This window comes from Podarcis erhardii (assembly GCF_964252035.2).
Source record: "Podarcis erhardii genome assembly, chromosome: 14".
NCBI lineage: Eukaryota > Metazoa > Chordata > Lepidosauria > Squamata > Lacertidae > Podarcis > Podarcis erhardii.
The window spans coordinates 42,390,883-42,412,468 of NC_138503.1; the positions used below are offsets into that span (position 1 = coordinate 42,390,883).

General features: G+C 44.4%; 1 protein-coding gene across 2 annotated transcripts in view; it reads left to right on the forward strand.

The window, feature by feature from the left end:
- PDGFA (platelet derived growth factor subunit A) overlaps positions 1-21,586 on the forward strand; it is a 61,155-nt gene that overhangs the window by 1,162 nt on the left and 38,407 nt on the right. For both annotated transcript variants that reach the window (XM_081840106.1, XM_081840107.1), the window contains exon 2: positions 1,874-1,970. In XM_081840106.1, the coding sequence (XP_081696232.1) occupies positions 1,874-1,970 (97 nt within the window). The remainder of the gene's footprint in view (positions 1-1,873; positions 1,971-21,586) is intronic.

Genomic DNA, 21,586 nt, shown 5'->3' on the forward strand with positions numbered 1-21,586 from the left:
GTTTCCCCGGGGCTGGCATGGAGGCGGGGGGTTGCTCTTACACGCGTGTAAAACGTGCGAGCGTTCGAACGCGCGTTGCAAGTCCCCTGGAACGGTTTGCAAACGGCGCCCTGGGTCGGCGCGAGTGCCGCCTGGCGAGCGGGGTGGGGAGGCGAGTTGGGAAGAGGGATTTTAATAGCGCGGTTTCCTGTTAATGAGAAGCTAGCATGAATCTGCTAAAATAGAATAATAATGAAGCAATTAGGCTAGTGGGTTTCTAATTGATGTAGCAGAGCCTTGCTTTGGCATTCCAGAGGGAGCGGCGCGTTACCTCCATCCACCTTAGGAATTCACTTTATAAGGTCAGAAGAGATAAAATCATAGGGTGTTTACTTGGAAGCGTATCCCACTGAGTTCAGTGGGTCCACCTGCCCTGACCAAAGTAGGTGCACTGTTTAGGATTCCGGCTTTATTTGGGGGAAAAGGACGAGTTCCCTCTAAGTCTGCTTATTGCTCTTTATGGGCATATTTTGGATTTTCACAGGCATAATTTTGGATTTGATAAAATCTCTCCCTCTCCTCTCCTCTTCCAACTGTGAGGATTATTACAGGTGGCCATTTCTGGGGGAAAGAGATGTGGGAATTAAATGACTTATAAGGAAGGACATCTCTTTTAAAAGGTACACTGGATTGACCTTGCTTGTAAACACTGTGATGTGTAAAATTACAGCTCCCAAAGCAGCTTTTTTGCAGTCTTCCGACGTGGGAAACCTGTAGGATCGTATTAGTTCTGGATCTATAATCTCCCCCTCCCTCTGTCTCTCTCTGTCTCCCCCTTCCTTCGCATTCCCAACCAGACAGATTATTTTTTTTTAAAGTGAGGGGGAGTTAAGTACTAAGCTGACACCAATGCCAACCTAAAACTTTATTACTGTGCTAACTTTCCTGCTGCTGAAAAGAAATGCATGGATAAATATCTCTTACGCTGCAAACCGAGTGTGTGTAATTAAGAAAGAGAGGCGATTTTCAAGTACATACGTAGGAGGAGGAGGAGGAAAGTCCTTCCTGGTCTGATCCAATGCATGTTTGCAAAGCCCTGTCTGAGTTCAAGAGGACTTACTCCCCAGGGAGAGCTCATAGGATTGCCTTCTTGGAAAGGCTCCCAGGAGTTGGCTGGGTTACTGAGCTGTGCTGCCTTTAAACTTGATCTATCTCATGCCGTGGTTTTTTTTTTAACGATGGTGCCCAGGGACACCCTTCTCCCTGCCCCAACAGCCCAATCCTAAACAGGGTTACTCAGGAATCAGTTCTGTTCATTTTGCGCAGGACTTACTCCCAAGTAAGTGTGCGTGAAATGGCAGCTGAGCAGTCTGTACCTGTATACGGTTACTAATCCCTGCAGAATTCAATAGGATTTACTTCCAATGGAGTGTGCTTGGGATGCGAGTCAAAAACCAACCAACCAGTGTTCCCCCCTTTTTTTTGCCTTTCAAACTTGCTGGACTTCCTCCGAAATCAAGGAAGCGAAATTCCCTGGGTGAGAAACACAGTCTTTCTGACCCCCTCCTCACAGTCAGGTGGGGCCCCAAACAGTTTCCAACCTCCTGGCGAACACAGGCAAAATGTAGGCACCTGCCAGATAGCAACAGAGTTTCATGGCAAGGATTTGTGTTGCTTGGTGCAATGCTGGATGCGGCTTCAAGATGATGATGATGATGATGATTTAAATTGCCCTTTAGCAGTTGGAGGAAGGGGGGAGAGTAGATTAGAGAGCAGGCGAAGAGGTTTCAGTGGCCACAAGATGCAACCCTACAGGCTGTACTCAGAAAGTGTTTTTGGAGTGAGAAGAGAGAGCGATCAGTCTGTGTCTGTCTGTCTGTTTTCTTTTTTTAAGGAAGCTGAGATCCCTCAAGAGGTGATTGAAAGGCTGGCTCACAGCGAGATCCACAGCATCCGTGACCTGCAGCGCCTCCTGGAGATTGACTCCGTAGGTAAATTATTTCCATGCTTTTCCCCCTTACTTTCTGCTTTTTTGAGATGATAAACGAATTGCCAGTTAAATCCATGTCATCTTACGAAACGGTCAAAGAGAAAAAGAGAGAGATACTGCTTTGGGGAGTGATGCGTTTTCCTTAAAAACCTCTGTGGGGAGTCACCGTCGGCTCTGCACATGGGACCGATGCTTTCCAAATGTCTTCTGTCCACTCTTAAATTCGCTCCTGCTTTGGGCAGGCAGATGGAACCCAAAGGTCAGCTTTCAGGGATGCAGGCTGAGTCAGGCATTTTTCCCGAACCGCGGGAACATTTCGGCCTCAGGACAGAGAGTCACTGCTTCCAGCCTGGCCCAGCGTTGTATTTTGAGTTCCTGCACGTCTGTGTGTATAGGGGATGCATCTTAAAAAACATGGCAACCTTGCTGGATTGAAGGAAGGAGTGGTCTGGCTTGGTTTATTGGCCTTTTCCTGGGTGCTTCTACAAACAGGGTTTGAAGCAGTCGCCTTCCCGAGAAGGTTGCTCCCCAGGCAGCCTGAATTCTGCAGTCCAGAGCCTTTGCCATTATGGCTAGCAGCACTTGTGTGTCTGACCAGATCAGCTGTGCTCATGCTTTTGAATTGTTGGTTGTGTGGCTGTGATTGTGTTTGACATACAGTGACGGAACTCCTGCTTTCGGTGGTCTACATGAGCAGAGAACTTCTGCTGCTGTAGTTGTTTTTATTTTTTGGCATTTGTGCCTTGCCTTTCTTCAAAGCAAGAATTGTGAAATTCTACTATGACTTTTCATTTATATGGCACAAAATGTGAAAAATGTACTTTATACTCTTCATTGGGTTCACATGTGCAGTAATCTTAGATTGTGTTGTGCGGGTTTTTTGTTTTGTTTTGTTAATATTCCATTTTTGCAGCATGGAACTGAGGATGACAGCTAAGGCCTAACTAAGTTGGACTTTGAACTCACAGGGTTGCACCCAATGTTTGTCCCACTCAGAATAGAACCTGTTAAAATTAATCAACACAGTTCTCGTTGGCCCACTTATTTCAGTGGTGCAACTCAGAGTAGGACTTAGTTGGATGCAAGCATTCTGCCCATCTATAAAATCAAAATGTTCCTCTACTTTTGATTGGACAGATTTAGTGTTGGTTCACCCATGCTTTTACCATCACGTGATTTTCCTCCATTCAGCAGGCAATCCTTTCCTGGGAGTAAGCCCCATTGTACTCGGGGAGGCCTACCTGTGAGTAGGCATGCAGAAGATTTCCTGAGGGCTGCTGGCTTAATGTGTGAAGTTCCACCCAAAAGTATTGTGTTTGGATTGAGTCAATGCGGAAGTTCTGTCTGCAGTGTTAGCTGATGTTGCAGTCATCAAGTGATGAATGGGTCTGGGTGAACCATGGAATTTCAGGTGCCACAGGCAAACTTCGATAGGGGATCCTGTGGACGTGGTGGTTCTTTCCTAATGTAAAAATTGGATATTTATTTGTGTGTAGAGTTCCTAACTGGCCTTCTCTTGCAAGATATTATACCTGTGTGTCAGAACTCTACGCTTTGCATGATCAGCAATGCAGCTTCAATATAGCCTCATAATTTAAACCTCCCCACAATCCAGCAGTGTTGTAGGTGGCTGTGACTTTTATATGTTCAGGATAATTTCCCTAGCCAGGAAGAACTCCCACCACATTGCCTCTAATTCATGCCACTGTGTTGTTATCTTCAAGATCTATTGCCTTGGGTTCATTTGTAAAAAAATATTCCAAGTCGTGTTTATGAATGAAGTCATGTCTCTACAAGATGGTGGTGACTGCTTTCTTCTTCTTCTCCAGTGAAAGGAAAAATAAACTCCTTCCTTTTGACTTTAAACAGAAAGCCTGCTCCATTGAGCTTCCAAACAATCAGCATTCACATTTTTTATTTTTTATTAAATAGCCCAAGGTTATTTTCTGCATCATTAGATCTACAAATGCTTCGAAGGGCAAACGTGCAATTTGCTAATATTTCTGAACTGCAACAGACCCATCCTGCTATTAAATCTGATCTCTCACAGTTGTCATTGTTGAGTCCAAGCAGATTTCATGATTATGTACTATGCCGGGAGTGATTGCTTTGTTTATTTTGCAAAAAAAATATGAAAAAGGAGGGGGAAAATGCATATTTATTTATTTATTCTTTTAAAGGCAAGGGAAGTCTCTACCAATCTTGTATCCTGAGTCAGGAATCTGGCATGTCGCTGCTTGTGTTGTTAATAGTGGAGCTGCTCCATTTAAACAAAGACTGCATAGTTGCTATGCTTTTTTTTTCCCTTCCAAAAAAATAAAATTGCAGGGGCCCTTTGAAAGTTCCTCCTGAGTTACTTCACAGATACATTCCTCCCCGCCTCAGGAGGAGCGCTCTAATTTCAGTGGGCCTACTCAAGGGGACATAGCGTCAAGTTTGCATCCAAAAGGCAGGATCCACTGGGAACAGTTTTCCTTGGCAAGTCTTACTTCCATAGAGCTGCAGAAGTTGCAACCAAAATGACTGTGTCTTTCACTGCAAGGGCAGTTGAGGGCATTTGGGGGAGTTGGGCAGGAGGAAGACCACTTAACAGCACAGTCCTGTTGCAATATCTGCTCTGAGGTCAGCCTTGCTGGGTTCAATGGGAGTTGGTCCCAGCTAAGTGTGAAGCCCAGCGAAGAGTATGATAGAGCAGGTGTGGCCCACCTGTGGTCCTCAAGATGTTGTTGGATTGCAGCTCCCATCAGCCAAAGTCAGCATGGCCAGTTGTCAAGGATGATGGGAGATGTAGTCCCGGCAACATAATGGCGGCTTCCTTCCTTGCTGTGTAACACCTGCTCCATGCCGGTTGTGAAATGGAAAACTTAATGAATCTGAATGTTAGAAAGTTTGGGTAAAACAAAGCAAGTCTTCACCCAACTTCTAATGAATGTATCAAAACCACCGTCTTCAGGTCTTTAACAGGAGATCAGACAAATTTGGGGGGAAAGAGGTCTGTGACTGGCTGCTAGCCATGATAACTGCATAGCAGATGTAGGGAACTTTGGGGTCTCTCGATGTTGCTGAACTACAATTCCCATCAACCTTGGCAAGCGTGGTTTTGTTGGCTGAGGAAGATGGGAGTTGTAATTCCACAGCACTTGGAAGGGCTAAAAGTCCCCCAGACTTACTATATATAGGGTTGTATTCCAGTGTTAGTCATACTCAAGAGTAGACCCATTGAAATGAATGGGCCCAAGCAAGTTAAGGTCATTAATTTTAATGGGTCTGCTTGGAGCATGATTAATGTTGGATCTAATCCAAGGAACCCTAATAGCTACATAGAACCTCCATGTTCAAGGGCAGTATACCACCAGGAGGTAAGAGATGGGCAACAGTCTTCACTGCCTTCATAGCCTCCTCTGAATTTCCTAGACTTGTCTGGTTAGGAAGCAGGATTAGGTGGGCCTTTAGAATCCTATGTCAAGAGATCTGTCTAGCCCACCAAGCTGCTTATTAGAATTGTCATAAGAATGCAAGAAGAGTCTTGCTGACTCAGTCCAGAGGTCATCTTGTCCAGTGATCCTGTTCTTAAAGTGACCAGTCAGATGCTGATGGGCAGTCTACAAGCAAGGCATGAACACTGTTCCCAGTCAGGTTCCTGATGATTCCATGGTTTTGAGAGACATATTCTACCCAGTAGTGACGGTAGTGCAATCTTCTTTTAATCCAAGGAGTTGTGACCTGGAGCAAGTGAAGCTGCCGCTAAGCCAATATGCAAAGTTCCCTCCCCACACCCCTAAGTAACTCCTCACTTCAGTTAGGATTAAGGAGCAGGTGTAACATAGTGGCTGAAGGAACTAAACCGAGAGCATCTCTGATTTAACACTACAGTGTTATGTATGTTGGTGTGGAAGTAAGTCTCAAAATGGAAAGTGTGCTTAGATTGCACATCTCACCTTGTCCTTGAACTCACTGAGTGTCCTTAGCAGGGTCTCCTGAAGCGCATAAGAAGAACCCAGCTGGAACAGGACCAAAGGGCCGTTCAGTCCAGTACCCAGTTCTCCCAGTGATCAGTCAGAGGCATGTGGGAAGCCCAAAAGCAGGACATGAGCACAATGTCCTTGCCCTTTCCTGCTCATGTTCCCCAGCATCAGATATTAGGGACTTACTGTCCCTGATACTGAAGGTATTGTCTGAAGGAACATGAAGCCACCACCTTGCTGAAGCTAAGCAGGTCTGGGTCTGGTCAGTGTCTGGATGGGTGACCGCCTAGGAACTACATGTACACTTCTTTGGGTTCCTTGTATGTAGGATGTAAGAACAAAACAATGAGCCTCTTGGGCTTGCTGATAAGAAGGTCAGCAGTTCGAATCCCTGTGACGGGGTGAGCTCCCATTGCTCCATCCCAGCTCCTGCCAACCTAGCAGTTTGAAAGCACACCGGTGCGAGTAGATAAATAGGTACCACTGCTGTGGGAAGGTAAATGGCATTTCCATGCGCTCTGGTTTCCGTCATGGTGTTCCGTTGCACCAGAAGTGGTTTAGTCTCGGAAAGCTGTCTGTGGACAAATGCTGGTTCCCTCTGCCTGAAAGCGCCGCAACCCCATTGTCACCTTTGACTGGACTTCACCATCCAGGGGTCCTTTAACTTTTACCTTTGGTTAGTGGCCAGGATTCAAATCTCCACTCAGTCATGAAGCAAACTGAGTGATCTCCACTCGCTTCATGCATATTTTTACCTGCCCCCATCATGCCCCAAATAGCTCCATTGGTTAGAGCATGGTGCTGATAAGACCAAGGTTGCAGGTTCAAGACAGCTGCATGTTCCTGCATTTCAGGGGGTTGGACTGGATGACCCTCAGGGTCCCTTCCAGCTCTGCGATTGCATGATTCTCTGTCCTCTCCTATTTGCCTCTTTTTATTTTGTTGTTAACCAAGAAGCCCCAAATGTTGCAAACTTTCCTCATGGGGGGGGGGGGGCTGGCCTCAGCCACTTGAACACTGCGTCTGACAAAATATTTTTGGAAGTCTACAAGCAGGGTGTGAAGGTAACAGCCCTCAACTTTTGCATGCATAAGAACATAAAGAGAACTTGCTGGATCCGGCCAAGCAGATCCTGAGGACAAGAGCTCGCGGGAAACCCGCAAGCAGATCCTGAGGACAAGAGCTCGCGGGAAACCCGCAAGCAGATCCTGAGGACAAGAGCAGTCTCCCCTCCTGTAGTTTTCGGCAACGGCATTTGGGAGCATTGCTGCCTGCACCTGGAAGCAGAACATAGCCTTTGTGACTAGTAGCCACTGATATTCTTCTCCATGAATTTGCCCAATCGATTTTAAGCCATCTAAGTTGATGGCCATCACTGTTTCCCATGGGAGCAAGTTCCATAGTTAACCTTGCTCTGTGCGAAGGAAGTACAGTGGTACCTCGGGTTACAGACGCTTCAGGTTACAGACTCCGCTAACCCAGAAATAGTACCTCAGGTTAAGAACTTTGCTTCAGGTTAAGAACGGACCTCCGGAACGAATTAAGTTCTTAACCCAAGGTACCACTGTATTTTCTTTTACCTGTTTCCAGATGTACTCAAGTCGAGTTGTTCCATGTCTTTGTCAAGCCTTCCTGATCTGACAGGGCTGTGATATCATCATGCTTGTGGGGCCTTAGCCTGATGGTGCTATCCTGTGGCACCATCCTACTGTCAGGGTTGGTAGGAATTGGCGCTGAAAATACTGTGTGGGCTGCTTTGAAGGAATTCTTGTGTAGGTTCTGCATGTTTATGGAAGGCATAAGGCATTCCTTGGACTGGCATGTTATTTTGGAACAAAGGATGCTTTGCAAGCGGACAGCTTTGATTCATAATTTGTGAGAAGCCAGGAGTATTTTATTGTGCAGCTGTAGATGAGCATGAGAAGGCCCCGGTGTCGTCTTGAGTTGCCAAGATCTGTTTCTGCCCCCTGTGACTTTTCTGTAGTTTTTGCTTGTGATTTGAGGAGCAAGCTCAAAAGCTTGGGAATGTCCAGAGAGTTTCGGTTTTTTACATCTCCCTTTTAAAACTGCATATCAGAAATTATCCATGCAGACTCAAGTGTGTGTACAATTTTTTTAAAAAATTAAAAAACCCCACCTAAATGGCAAAGAACCTAGTCTGTCAATTACGTTGTGTTCTGTTGGGTTTGGGCTTCGGAACCTAGTGATAGTCTCAGATTCTATAGACCTTGATGTGCCAGCCAGGTTGGGATGAATGCCCATCCCCACCACAAATTTCTTCATTAAATTTCCAGTACGACTAGACTCTTGTCAACTGAATGGTCCCTTTCATTTATTTGAGGTACTCATGCAAGTAAACACTGGTTTCTTAAGGAAGGATTTAATATTGTTGTTACCTGCCCCTGGCAACATTGCATGAAGGATGGATAATAAATGGTGGTGCTGGTGGTCCTGAATGGGGTAATTGTGCCCCTGAAAGACCAGGTGCGCAGCCTGGTAGTCATTTTGGACTCACTGCTGTCCAAAATGCAGGTCAGTTCTGTGTCCAGGGCAGCTGTCTACCAGCACCATCTGGTACATAGGCTGAAACCCTACCTGCCTGCACACTGTATCGCCAAAGTGCTGCATGCTCTAGTTATCGCCTGCTTGGACTACTGCAATGTGTTCTACGTGGGGCTACCTTTGAAGGTGATCTGGATACTGCAACTAATCCAGAATGCAGCAGCTAGATTGGTGACTGGGAGTGGCTGCCAAGACCACATAACATCGGTCCTGAAAGACCTACATTGGCTCCCGGTACGTTTCCAAACACAATTCAAAGTGTTAGTGCTGACCTTTAAAGCCCTAAACGGCCTTGGCCCAGTATACCTGAAGGAGCGTCTCCACCCACATCATTCAGCCCAAACACTGAGGTCCAGCTCCGAGGGCCTTCTGGTGGTTCCCTCCCTGCGAGAAGCTGAGCTACAGGGAACCAGGCAGAGAGCCTTCTCAGTAGTGGTGCCCACCCTGTGGAACGCACTCCCATCAGATGTCAAGGAAATAAACAACTATCTGACTTTTAGAAGACATCTGAAGGCAGCCCTGTACAGGGAAGTTTTTAATGTTTGAAATTTTATTCTGTTTTTAGTCCTTTTGTTGGGAGCCGCCCAGATTGGCTGGGAAACCCAGCCAGATGGGCGGGATATAAATAATAAAATTATTATTATTATTATTATTATTATTATTATTATTATTATTATTATTGATTTGTTGGTGCCCTCTCTTTCCCTGACTGTCCCAAGGAGTCTCCTGTTCTTCAAACTGTCTCCCTTTATGGAATTCAGGAAGGAGAATTGTGATTAAAAACAGCCCCTTACTTTTTGCGTTTTGTTGGGTGAAAGAGTTTTCTCTTGCTTTGCAACAGATTCTGATGCTGCATTTTAGAGGATGAACGACTGATAATGCCTTTTCATAAAATTAGAAACCACACCCCCAGAGCATCTGCCATCATGTTAAGAATAATCAGCATTCGGCAACACAGCGCTTTAATCAATCTTTCTGACTTTTTTTATTGCAAAAAGGCCAGATTGTTCTTTTACGGTCTGGTCTTGTAAAACAATGGAAGCTCTTGTTGGAGTTTTAACAGGAAGATTTGGGTTTTGGGCAGACCCGGGTGGTGAGTTAGCTACTGTCTGATCCAGCAGAGAATTATGTGGGTAGTGTTCTGTTTGCTTAGAATGCTTATTGTATACCATTTTTTCAGGGTTCTGTTCCTCACTGTAGCTTCTGGTTAACCACTGTGTGAAACAGGATGCTGGATTTCTTGGGCATTTAGTCTGATTCAGCAGAGTTTTTTTCTTACCATCTGAAATCCCATCATGTCTAGGGAATTAAGAGTTCAAATTCAACAAGTGTTTCTCTCAACTTCCGAGCATGTCACTGCCTAATGCTGGGTTGCTCTTCACCACCTCCTTTCTGTGACATCAGAGCAGCTAAGCCAATGGCAGCTGCCCAGGCTCACTGTGACATAAGAGCTGATTAGCCAATCACATCATCAAGAGAGGCAGGGCGATAAGAGAACTAAGAGGTCAAGGAGGAGTTTGTCAGAGTGAAGAGGTGAGAAGTGGAGGTGGGGAAGGGGCAGCTGGAGAAAGTAAATATATCTCTTTACAGTAAGCTGTCTCATATGGTGACTGCAACCTGGGACAGAGGAAGAGAAGGCAAGAAAGTTGTGCAGAAAGTAGCATTACAGAATCACTGCTTGATGAGTTATAGCTTTCCATAGTGATGATTGATAAGAACAACTTGTTGCACAGGAGTCATCTGCATTTCAGGAGCGGGCAAACTCTTCAGCTCTGATGGCCACTGTGAATCCTTGCTAACTCTCATTACTCATTCAAACTATACTGCCTTTCGTGTGTGACCGTTGCAAGTCTGCGTACAGAAATTACATTACAGCTTCCTTGCAGGATAGCAAGTAGAATCAAATAAGTGGCAAGAAATTAATGTAATGGCTCTACCAGTGTGGTGTAGTGGTTCAGAGCGGTGGACTCGTAATCTGGGGAACCGGGTTCGCGTCTCCGCTCCTCCACATGCACCTGCTGGGTGACCTTGGGCTAGTCACACTTCTCTGAAGTCTCTCAGCCTCACTCACCTCAGAGAGTGTTTGTTGTGGGGGAGGAAGGGAAAGGAGATTGTTAGCCGCTTTGAGATTCCTTAGGGTAGTGATAAAGCGGGATATCAAATCCAAACTCTTCTTCTTCTTGTACACATCTGGGACTCTTGTGTACATCACTTTGTGCACAATCTGTACATCACTTTGTGCACAATCTGTACATCACTTTGTGCACCACATTGATCAATAAAGTAGGTCCATGAGTTGCTTCTTGTACACATCTGCCAGACAGCAACTCATGGACCTACTTTATTGATCAATGTGGTGCACAAAGTGATGTACAGATTATGGACTTGTTTACGTCCATTGTGTGGGCCAATTCATCAAAGAAATCATTGAGAATGACTTCCAAAGAAGAATATGAAAATGCCATGAATTGGACCATCTCGCTTGCCGCCTCCTTGTTTTTCACTAGCTCGTTTTGCATTTCCTGCATTGCAAAGAGTTGGACTAGATGGCTTGTCAGGGTCCCTTCCCTCAGATATTTCTCTGTTGTCACCTGAGGGCCACCAGCCTTGTGTGAAGGGATATTTGCAAGATAAAGGCTGAGCTATTGCACTGCAAATGTTCCATGGGTACTTGCAGGCATGTGTGGTGGTTCTGTATGGTCTACTTTTCATGTGGGCTGTTAGTAACAAACACACCTCTTGCCCACCAAAACGAAGATCGCATGCTATTACTATGAGCTCTTTTAATCTTCAAAAACAGTGTGCGTACTGTTCAGAGAATAGCGGACAGTATTCCCAAGCTTCCCTCAGCCGGGCACAATCCTGATCTGACCCTGAAGCTACAGCAGCACCCTCCCCTTTGGTAGAGCAGTTTCTGCTGTTTCTGCTAATGTTGTTTATTTATTTAATTAAAAGAAAGGGAAGAAAAAAGAATCGTCAAGGTGACTTATGGAGGCAGTCCAGAATTCCATCCTCCTGGCTGTTTGCCGCCACAGGAGATGTAAAAACACAATTAATTGGTTTGCTTGGCATTCTCAGTATTTCACTATTTTCTGGAAAAAGAAACAGTTGTTTTAAAAATAATGACAACTTGATTGTGCTCCGATGGCTTAACCCTCTCCAACGAAAACAGAAACCCAACCCAATAATGGCTGCTTTCCTAGGGGGCACTCTGTACATGGCTTGTGGAAATAATAATAATAATAGGTTTTTGGAAACAAAGTTTGCAATTCTAATTTGGAACCTGGCTTTCTTGGACCCCAGCTGTATGATTATTGCTCTCACAAGAGATTTTCATGTGCAGCATGTATGCGTGTTGATAGAGGGAGCCCCCCTCCCACCCGGAGAGGTTTGAACATTTTCTGTTCTGCCCTCTGACTTAAGCTTGTTCATTCTTCATTGCCACTCTTGGGCATCTTGCTCACCCACAAAAATCAGAGAGTGTGCCTAGTATTTTGGAAATCTAATCCATTGCAGTCCTTTGCTGATTTAAACATGGGTAGAGGGGTAGTAGATCAGGTAATTCCTCAAAGAGGTAATGTGTAAGAATGGTATGATAGCATCTTCTCGTGAGCCACCTGGAAACTGTCAGTTTTTAGAGCAAACCTCTGTATTTTTACTCCCTGCCTCCAGGCATAGTTAGGAATGCTTACATGCTATCATGGTATTCTTTCTGGTTAAGTCATTGACTGAATATCACTAGATAGATGCAGCGTACTTTTGCTATTGTGATCTTCATCTTCTTCTTCTTCTTATTATTAATATTATTAGATTATAGGTTCAGTGTAATGGATCACTGAGTTAGGGGCGAGTTGGGTGCATTTCTTTAAAAATCTACAACGCCAACTCAGAGTGATGTTCGGATAAAACAGACTACTCTTACCCAAGGCTTCGTTGAGGGTATTTGTGGGAAATCCACTGGGCTCCGTTTGGCTGAATTCTTTGAAGGCAAAAGTCAAGAATTTCATAACATGAGCATGGCATCAAAGGACCCTCAAGGCTTTGTTTTTGCACACAAGCCCTCCACCTTGCAAGCCTTCCAGTTGTTTGCTTTGAGTAGGTACAGCAGCTATTGTCTCTTGTCTGCTGAATTTCTGCCTAAATAATGAAGTTTCCTTGGCAGCTGGGTTGCTTCCAGATGTTAGCAGTACCCCTTACACTGCAGCGGTTCTCAACCTGTGGGTCCCCAGATGTTGTTGGACTACAACTCCCATCATCCCTGAGCTCTGGCCTTGCTAGCTAGGGATGATGGGAGTTGTAGTCCAACAACATCTGGGGACCCACAGGTTGAGAAAGGCTCCTTACAGTATTGCTGTTCGGCTTCAAGCAGCATGGCAACTGTTTGCAGAGCTCTGGAATCCAAATGACACTGTATGAGAGCCCCCTTTTCCCGGACACAGTTTTCTTTTTTGGACCAAGGTTCCTGTTATGAACCATGCTCAGCTTCAAGGGGGATTCTGGTATCTCTGAATATTCGTTGAGTCCAAAGCAAGCAGCGAGATATGTCTGCCTAATGGATTTATTAATGGGATACACAGGCTGCATTTGTCCCACATCTTTAAAGCATCATGATACTGCTTTAAATACATACAACATGGCTTCCACCAAAGGATTCTGGGAGCTGTAGTTTGTTAAGTGTTAAGTTTGTTATGAGACCCCGATTCCACAGAACTACAGTTCCCAGAGTTCCTATGAAGAGGGATTGTTTGGAAACTATAGTTCTGGGCGGGGAATAGGGGTCTGCCAACAACCCTCAGCTCCCTAAAACAACAGCTCCCAGAATCCTTTGGGGGAAGCTGAAAGTGGTATCGCGCATGCATTTGTTGACCAAGAAAATGATGAGGGACTGAACTAGTTGGATTGTTTCTGACCACTGGCCTTTGTGTTTGGGGCTATTCCCACTGCCCCTGTTGTAAGCCTAGAGGCCTAGTTATAAAGGCTAGGCCTAAATACAGGCCTCAAGTATTGTTATTACTCTTAGTAACAAATTTATTGCCTGCCTTTCCCGGGGTGGGTTACAACAATTTAAAGTCCAGTACAGTGGTACCTCAGGTTAAGTACTTAATTCGTTCCTGAGGTCCGTTCTTAACCTGAAACTGTTCTTAACCTGAGATACCACTTTAGCTAATGGGGCCTGCTGCTGCTGCGCCTCCGGAGCATGATTTCTGTTCTCATCCTGAAGCAAAGTTCTTAACCCGAGGTAATATTTCTAGGTTAGCAGAGTCTGTAACCTGGAGCATCTGTAACCTGAAGCGTAGGTAACCCGAGGTACCACTGTATTCAAAAAGTTAAAACAGATGACAGGCGCAGGAATAGGCTGGGTTCTCAAAACACACATGTCATCTGTCAGAGAACCAGGGTAAAGAGGTGTGTTTTCAGTATTCGCCAAAATTTGTATGGTGAAGATGCCAGATGCAGAATCAAGAGAATTAGGTGCATGTGAAGGGCCCAGATCAAGGCTGTGGGTATCACTTGGCAATATTTTGCCACATGTTAAGACCCTAGCTGCCTGGCAGGCCCACCACTAATGCCTGCCCTACAGCCCCTCCTAAACTTTTTTTTTAAATCAATGACAGGAGACTAGGTCTAGCTGCCATTATAATTCCCCACAGCAGCACTTCATTATGGCATCTTCCTAATGGGAGTTTCCATTTTTGTATCTGAGGAGTGAAGATACAGTTTCGTTGCCCATGAAAATATACACACTCGTGACATATTGAGTGTAAACGTTTATTTAGTGTCTGTTTTGAACGCTGCACTTAAAACGTTTTTTGGATTAGTCATCAGCCTTCATGGAAGTGGATGACCTGGTTAGCTTTGGAGAATATGAAGAAGCAGTCTTGTAGTGAGATGTAGGAATCTGGGGTATATTGAAAGCCGTTGATCTGCCCAGCTCAGTAAAACTGGCAGTAGCATACCCTTCAACATTTCTCCAATGAAAGTAGGGACGGTCTATTCAATAACAACAACAACAACAACAACAATAATAATAATAATAATAATTATAATAATACCCCACCCATCTGACGATTGCCCAAGTCACTCTGAGCAGTTTCATAATAAAACATTATTATTATTTGTTAACTACTTTAGATGTCTTCTAAAGGTTGTATAGTTACTTATCTCCTTGGCTCAGGGGTCGCCCAAGCTGGCCAGGATTTTGGGCAACTGCCTTTCCCAGCCCTACCTAGAGATGCTGGGGCTCAAACCTGAGATTTTCCACCCTCTCTTGCCCTCCCTGAGCCAAGCCATTGGTCTGTGTGGTCCAATACAGTTCACTCTGAAGCTGCAAAAGTCCAAGATGATGTGTTTGACTTGTTCTGTAAAAAGAAAAATTGCAGGCAGAGATTCCCCTCCCCCCTTAGCTCTCCTGTTTATAGGAGATCCTGCAGGAGTTTATAATACAAAACTCATTGAATAGAATCTGTCTGTGCAGCTGCTAGTGAAAGATTTTGGGGATCAATAGAAAAATAACCTTTTCTGCAGTTGCTCCCCGTTTGTGGAACTGTGGTTTCGCTGTGTTGTGTCTGAACCTGGCAGATGATGGAAGCCATAAGTGGGGGAACTGTGGCCCTCCGTAGATTATTTGACTCTCAAACTCCTATTAGCCCTAGATAGCAAGGCCAGCAGTCAAGGGCAATGGGAATTGTAGTCCGACAGTAGGGCCACAGGTTCCCCATCCTTGCATTTGTTAGATGGCCCCTGTCCTCCTTGCTATCTGGCCACCCTAGAGAGAGAAGGAGAAGGTTGGTACAAAACAACGAGCTCTGTTTTTCCTGGTTGGAGTTAACAGTGGGTCTTTTGTCTGCCTTTTGTGGCCCTTAGCCCTGTGCATTGTCATAATTCGAATGCCTCTTGTTGACTTGTCATACAGCCAGTCTGTCTCATTTTCCTGTGTCAAATTGCCGCAGGGAGGAATAGAGACGTAATGATGGCACACTTCGCAAATTGACCTGTTTATTCAACGGGAGGCCTGCTCCCTGGGCCCTTTCCATTAGACTGAGGAGCAATTTCTCATTGGCACTGTATCCGAGAAAGCCTCTTCATCTATTTATGTATTAGCGAGTCAATGACATGATGGAGGAGCAACAAAAACAACAACAACCCCAGCCTGGCAGAAGAAGAAAGCAAAACGAAAAACAAATTTAGCTACATTAATGGACAAAGTAGGACAAATTGCTTGAGATGTGAGATCTTTCATAACAAAAATGTCAGTAAAGCAAAGCCTGAGAGATGAAAAAGAAAACTTGTTTTGTTAGCTAGCTGCTGGGGAAAATCCATTAAAAAAAGAAAAGAAAGGCAATTGATTATTTATATATCTGTGAGCCACCTCGTAAAATAAATTCTCTAGGCGTTGTACAATATATATTTATTGTATGTGTGTGTGTGTGTGTGTGTGTATATATATATATATATATGTATATATATGTTGTACAATATATATATATTTGTGTGTGTGTGTGTGTGTGTACAGTGGTACCTCAGGTTAAGTACTTAATTCGTTCCAGAGGTCCGTACTTAACCTGAAACTGTTCTTAACCTGAAGCACCACTTTAGCTAACGGGGCCTCCTGCTGCTGCCGTGCTGCTGGAGCCCGATTTCTCTTCTCATCCTGAAGCAAAGTTCTTAACCTGAAGCACTATTTCTGGGTAAGCGGAGTCTGTAACCTGAAGCATATGTAACCTGAGGTACCACTGTATATAGTATAAAACCACATTATAATGAAGCCACAATACAGTGGTGCCTCGCAAGACGAAATTAATCCGTTCTGTGAGGCTCTTCGTATAGCGGTTTTTTCGTCTTGCGAAGCAAGCCCATTGACAGCTTAGCGGATTAGCGCTATTAGCGGTTTAGCGGCTTTTAGCGGATCCGCTGATAAGTGGCTTATCAGCGCATCAGCTGATAAGCGGCTTAGGGCTTAGGAAAAGGGGGGGGGAGGGAAAAAAACCCCGCAGGAACTCGCAAGACATTTTCGTCTTGCGAAGCAAGCCCATAGGGAAATTCGTTTTGCGAAGCACCTCCAAAACGGAAAACCCTTTCGTCTAGCGGGTTTTCCGTCTTGCGAGGCGTTCGTCTTGCGGGGCACCACTGTAAGATTAACAGGCTACCAACATAAAACTCTGAATACAAAACCATCACATTGAAAATATTCTTTGCAGCCCAGAACTAAAACAGCCATAAAATATAAACTTTAAAACCACAGGAACTTAAAACCAGATCTTAAAAGGCCATGGAGAACTTAAAAGCCTCAACCTGGTGCCCAAAATGCAGCAGTTTGGGTACCAGGTGGGCTTCTCTAAGAAAAGCATCCCATAGCCAGGAGGTCCCACTTCTCTGCTTCCTCCCAAGATATACCAGGAGGTCCACTCTAGGAAGATTCTGGCATAGTATTGTCTACACTGACTGGCAGCAGCTCTCCTATAAGTTTTCTACTCACAAGTAAGTTCAATAGGATTTACCTCGCTGATAAGTGTGTTTAGGATTGTAGCCGTTAAAAAATGGTTGATTTACTTTAGAAAAAATAGTAAAGAAGGTAAAGTCACGTGCTTCATCAGGTAGCAGCAGATTATAAAAGACTCATAATTTTTAAAAATGCAAATATTTATAAAAAAATGGCAGATGGGAAGCATCATATCGGAAGATGCATTTACTTTTAAGACAGAATTTCTCCTTTAAGGCGTTTGCTACTCATCTGCAGAGGGCTAGCCTTCAAGTATGTTCTGAGGCACTGCACATTTAAGTGAAATCGCGTATATTGGGAACACCATTGAAAAAAGCCTTCAAACGCCTCAATAACTCCAAACTTCCTCACTCAAACTCAAACTCTCTACAAGCCTCAAAGGTTGATGCAAAGGCTCCTGGGATTGCACTTGCAAAGGTTCGTGAAATTGCTAGATGCTGTTTCTGTGCCATTTTTGCTGTTTTCAAGTTCTTTTAGGGCTGTTTTTGCCCCTTATGCCACTTCCGGGTTTGCGGCGACAGGTCCATGTACAGTTGCACATGCCAGAATGTGTGTAAATGAGGAGTTGCCTGTATTTGATACACGCTTCTAAGAACCCGAATTCTCGCTTGCAAGAATTTGAAGTATTTCTCTCATTCTAAACCCAGTTCCTACTATATTAACGTTCTCTTCTTGGACTCGCCTGACTGAAAGCTGACTCGCTAGACATCTTTCCTGCTTATTCCTCCCAAAACTGAAATTCTTCACCCCACCCCCTGTCCCTTTCAAAGCCTTGATAAGAACAGTGCATGCATGGGCTATTTGTTGGTTGTTTGGGCGCAATGATGCAGAGATGACTTAGCTTAGATGCTGCAAGGGGTATTCTGCATCAGAAAGGAATGCTGTGTGAGTAACTTAAAAAAAATGGGTTCAGAAGCTGAGCGACTCTACTGGGGGCAGGGATCTGAAGTTATGAGGAGTGTGAGCCTGAACCCTCTCCACAAGTCTGACCTGTGTGTGAGAGATATTTTGTTTTAATGTGGGAATGAAGAGGTTCAGCAGCCCAGCAAATAAGTTGACACGTCGCTGATCCAAAAACATGTTTATTTATTGCAGGTGGAGAGTCAAGTGATCATAGGAACATAGAAAGTCACTTTATAATGATACAGACCCTTAGTCCCTCTAGCTCTCAGCCAGTGTTCAAAACTCCCATTTCACTAGGGCAAGCAGTTTCTGAGCTCTGGGTACAATACTGCGTTGAATATTTCAGATTAAAACTGCAGAGTGGAAGGAAGGAGGCCCTTTTATCTGCTTCCTCACTTCCAGTTACTCTTTGAAGACTGGAGGGGAGACCCTCTTCAGAATATTGGGGGGAGGGGGTGGGCAGACCTTGTAGGGTAGACCTTGTGAAAAACGAACATAAGATTTTATCTGCAGTTCGTTCATTTTCAGCTTTGTATTCTTGTTATTAAAAAAGCGCACTTAGACACTCTGTTGTTGCGCCCGTAACCTAGGTTTAAGGTGCCGTATTAGCTCCTAGCTTTCATATCTGTTTCTAACACTGCTCTCCATTATCTTGATGGGCAGTGGCTCTCCAGGAATTTAGACAGGTCTCTCAGTCATACCTAGAGGAGCCTGGGAATGAATGCAGCCCTTCTGGGTACAAGATATGCTACCCTTTTCCAAATGTGGGGAACACCTAAACCTCACATTAAAGATTTCTTGCCCTGGGAAAGTTAATGCATATGGGGAAGAAGGGCGGTAGCCTTGACTTCTCCCTGCTTTGTTGCCAGCTTCCTATTTTTTCAAGTGAGGGGGAGGTAATGTGATTTCCCCCCTTCTGAAGTGTCACAGCAATCCCAGAAAGGAGGAAGCAGCACCATGTTGTTTTGAAAGGGAGGAAGAAAGAGATACAGTGGTACCTTGGTTCTCAAATGCCCTGGTTCTCAAACAACTTGGAACCCAAACACTGCAAACCTGGAAGTAAGTGTTCCGGTTTGCGAACATTTTTCAGAAGCTAAACGTGCTCTGTTTTGAGTGTTATGTTGAGGTCTGTCTGTTTTTGCTATTTATTTTGCGTTTTTGTTTTTGTGACTGTATGGGACCCAATTCAGCTACTGATTGGTTGATTGCTTTAATTTTATGGATCAATGGTCTCATTAGATAGTAAAATTCATGTTAACTTGCTGTTTTAGGGGTTGTTTTTAAAAGTCTGGAACAACCATTTTGCATTACTCTCTATGGGAAAGCGCGCCTTGGTTTTGGAATGCTTTGGTTTTGGAACAGACTTCAGGAATGGATTAAGTTTGAGAACCAAGGTGCCACTGTACTTGCTCAGATCCCCCTGTTACAAAGGAGATGGGGCGAAGAACCTCTGACCCAGGGGACAAATGTGCCACTCTGAAGTGTTTCTATCTCACTAAATCATCCACCCTCAATGGCCTTCTCCAGGGTCACCCCTGGTGGTTGTTGTTTTGCTTTTCCCTGACTGCAATGATAGAATTGTAGAGTTGGGAATGACCCCGAGGATCATTTCGTCCAAACCCCTGCAATGCAGGAATGTGCAGCTGTCCCATGCAGCGATCGAAGCTGCAACCTTGTTATCAGCACCACATTCTACCCAACTGAGTTATCCAATGTTTGCATGGTTGGAATGTTACCTACTATAAAGTGGTCATTCCATCAAATCAACGCAAAAAACAAGGGTTTCGTCACCCACCATCTTGGATTTTAATGAATCTTGGTATACACCCTTCCCTTATGGTTGAAAGAAACCCCCTTAATTTTCCCCCCTCTATCTCAAACAGTTTTAATTTTATAGCACTTCATAGTTTCGTGAACTCTGCGTTTCTGTCCCTTTTGAGATCCTCAGCCTTGTGTACATTTTATTTCCCCCCCCCCCACCATAACCAATGATCAGATTTCTTTAAAATTTTACACAGAGTTCAATAACATGATGAGGATTTCAAGGGGGAAATAAACCAGCACTCAAAAAAATGAAAAACGTACAGGTGATACTGAGGCTGTGATAAGAGGCTGGGTCAGTTTTGCCTCTTGTGTGTTTGCTCCCCTTGAGGCAGTTGCTGGTCACCCCAGGGAATCATATGTTGAGGAGGCTAGTTGTTTGTCCAGAGACCACATTCGATTGGTGCCATGTTTAGAAACCGTGGCTGTGTGCTGAGGACGGACAAAAGTCAGCACTTTTTCAATTGCGCCTGAATTAAGTTGTGGAACCGGCTTGCAAGGGTTGGAACGATGGCGTTAAAAAGGGATTATTCGGCTTTTTAATTCATGGAGGATGTTCATGGATCAGTCTGTCAAGGGTTGTTAATCATGATATTTGAATGGAACTTCCCCATACAGAGGCAGCATCTTTCAGTTCCAAGTGCTGGGCATAAACAGCAGAGGTGCCGTATTTTTGTGAATGTCTGGGGACAATTGGGCAGCTGCTTTGGAGACTAGAATGCAGGTGGGAATGAACCCTTGTCTGATTTATCAAGGCAGTTCTTACGTTCTTAATACTAGGGATCATGACCTGTGTTTAGACGTAACGGTAAGCCGTGGTTCAAGCAGGTAAACTAGTTTAATGTGACATCCAAACAGGAATGACGTGAGATTGATACTTTGTTCCCCTGACATGCCAGGATTGCTACCCAGACTTAAATCAAGATTTGTTACTGGAGTTTGGATTCTGACTTTCTGGATTTGGATGCCATGCTTAGTGATGTGAAGGCCTAGGAAAAAAACTCCACCCCACCTCACTTCAATTTTTCTTGGGTTTTTTCCCCTATCAGGGAATGACTGTCAAACCACTCTGGGAATTGTAGCTCTGAGAGGGTCTCTTAACAACTCTCAACACCCTTGACAAACGACAGTTGCCAGGATTTCTTGGGTGAAGCCTTGGCTGTTGAAAGTTGCATGATACTGCTTTAAATGTGTGATGCTGATGGGGCCAGTGTTGAACTCTTAAAAGCTCATTTTGTCAACCTTCTGATGGTGTAAGAAATCCTGTATTATAGCATTCTGGAGAAGTAGCAACTCAGCCTTAGGTTAAATCCTCTATTGTGGGAGAGTCCACCAGCTTCCAGCACAGTCTTTCCTACTGTTGGACAGCTGTTGCTGTTGAGAAGGTCTTCCTAATATTAGATCAAAATCCTCCCTATTGTAGTTTGAACTCATTTGTTTGGGTCCCACAGAAAGCAAATCAGCTGGATCTGTGAGAGCCCTTCAAATGCCATATTTGTTTGCACTGTAAAAGGGCAAAAATGAAAATCTTTTAGTGTTTATTCTGGAGTGTAAAGTTGGTTGCAAACTGGGTGGCACAACACAGCTCTCGTGTTTGCAGACCTGACTCCGAAACAATTATTCATGATTTTATGGTTGTAATCTCAGGAGCACACTATAAACCTTTATTGTTTTTAGCCAGGCTCACTCCAGGCTTCAGCTGCTGAAAGGAATAAAACGACTGTCAAAGGCGCTTGCTGTCTGCATCCATGCGTTTCTGCTCATATAGATGACATCTCTGTTTTCATTTTTCTTACGAACAGCATCAACAAAAGATTGAGAGCATATTGGAGTTTTGGTGGAATTTCATTTGCTACGGCAAAGTTG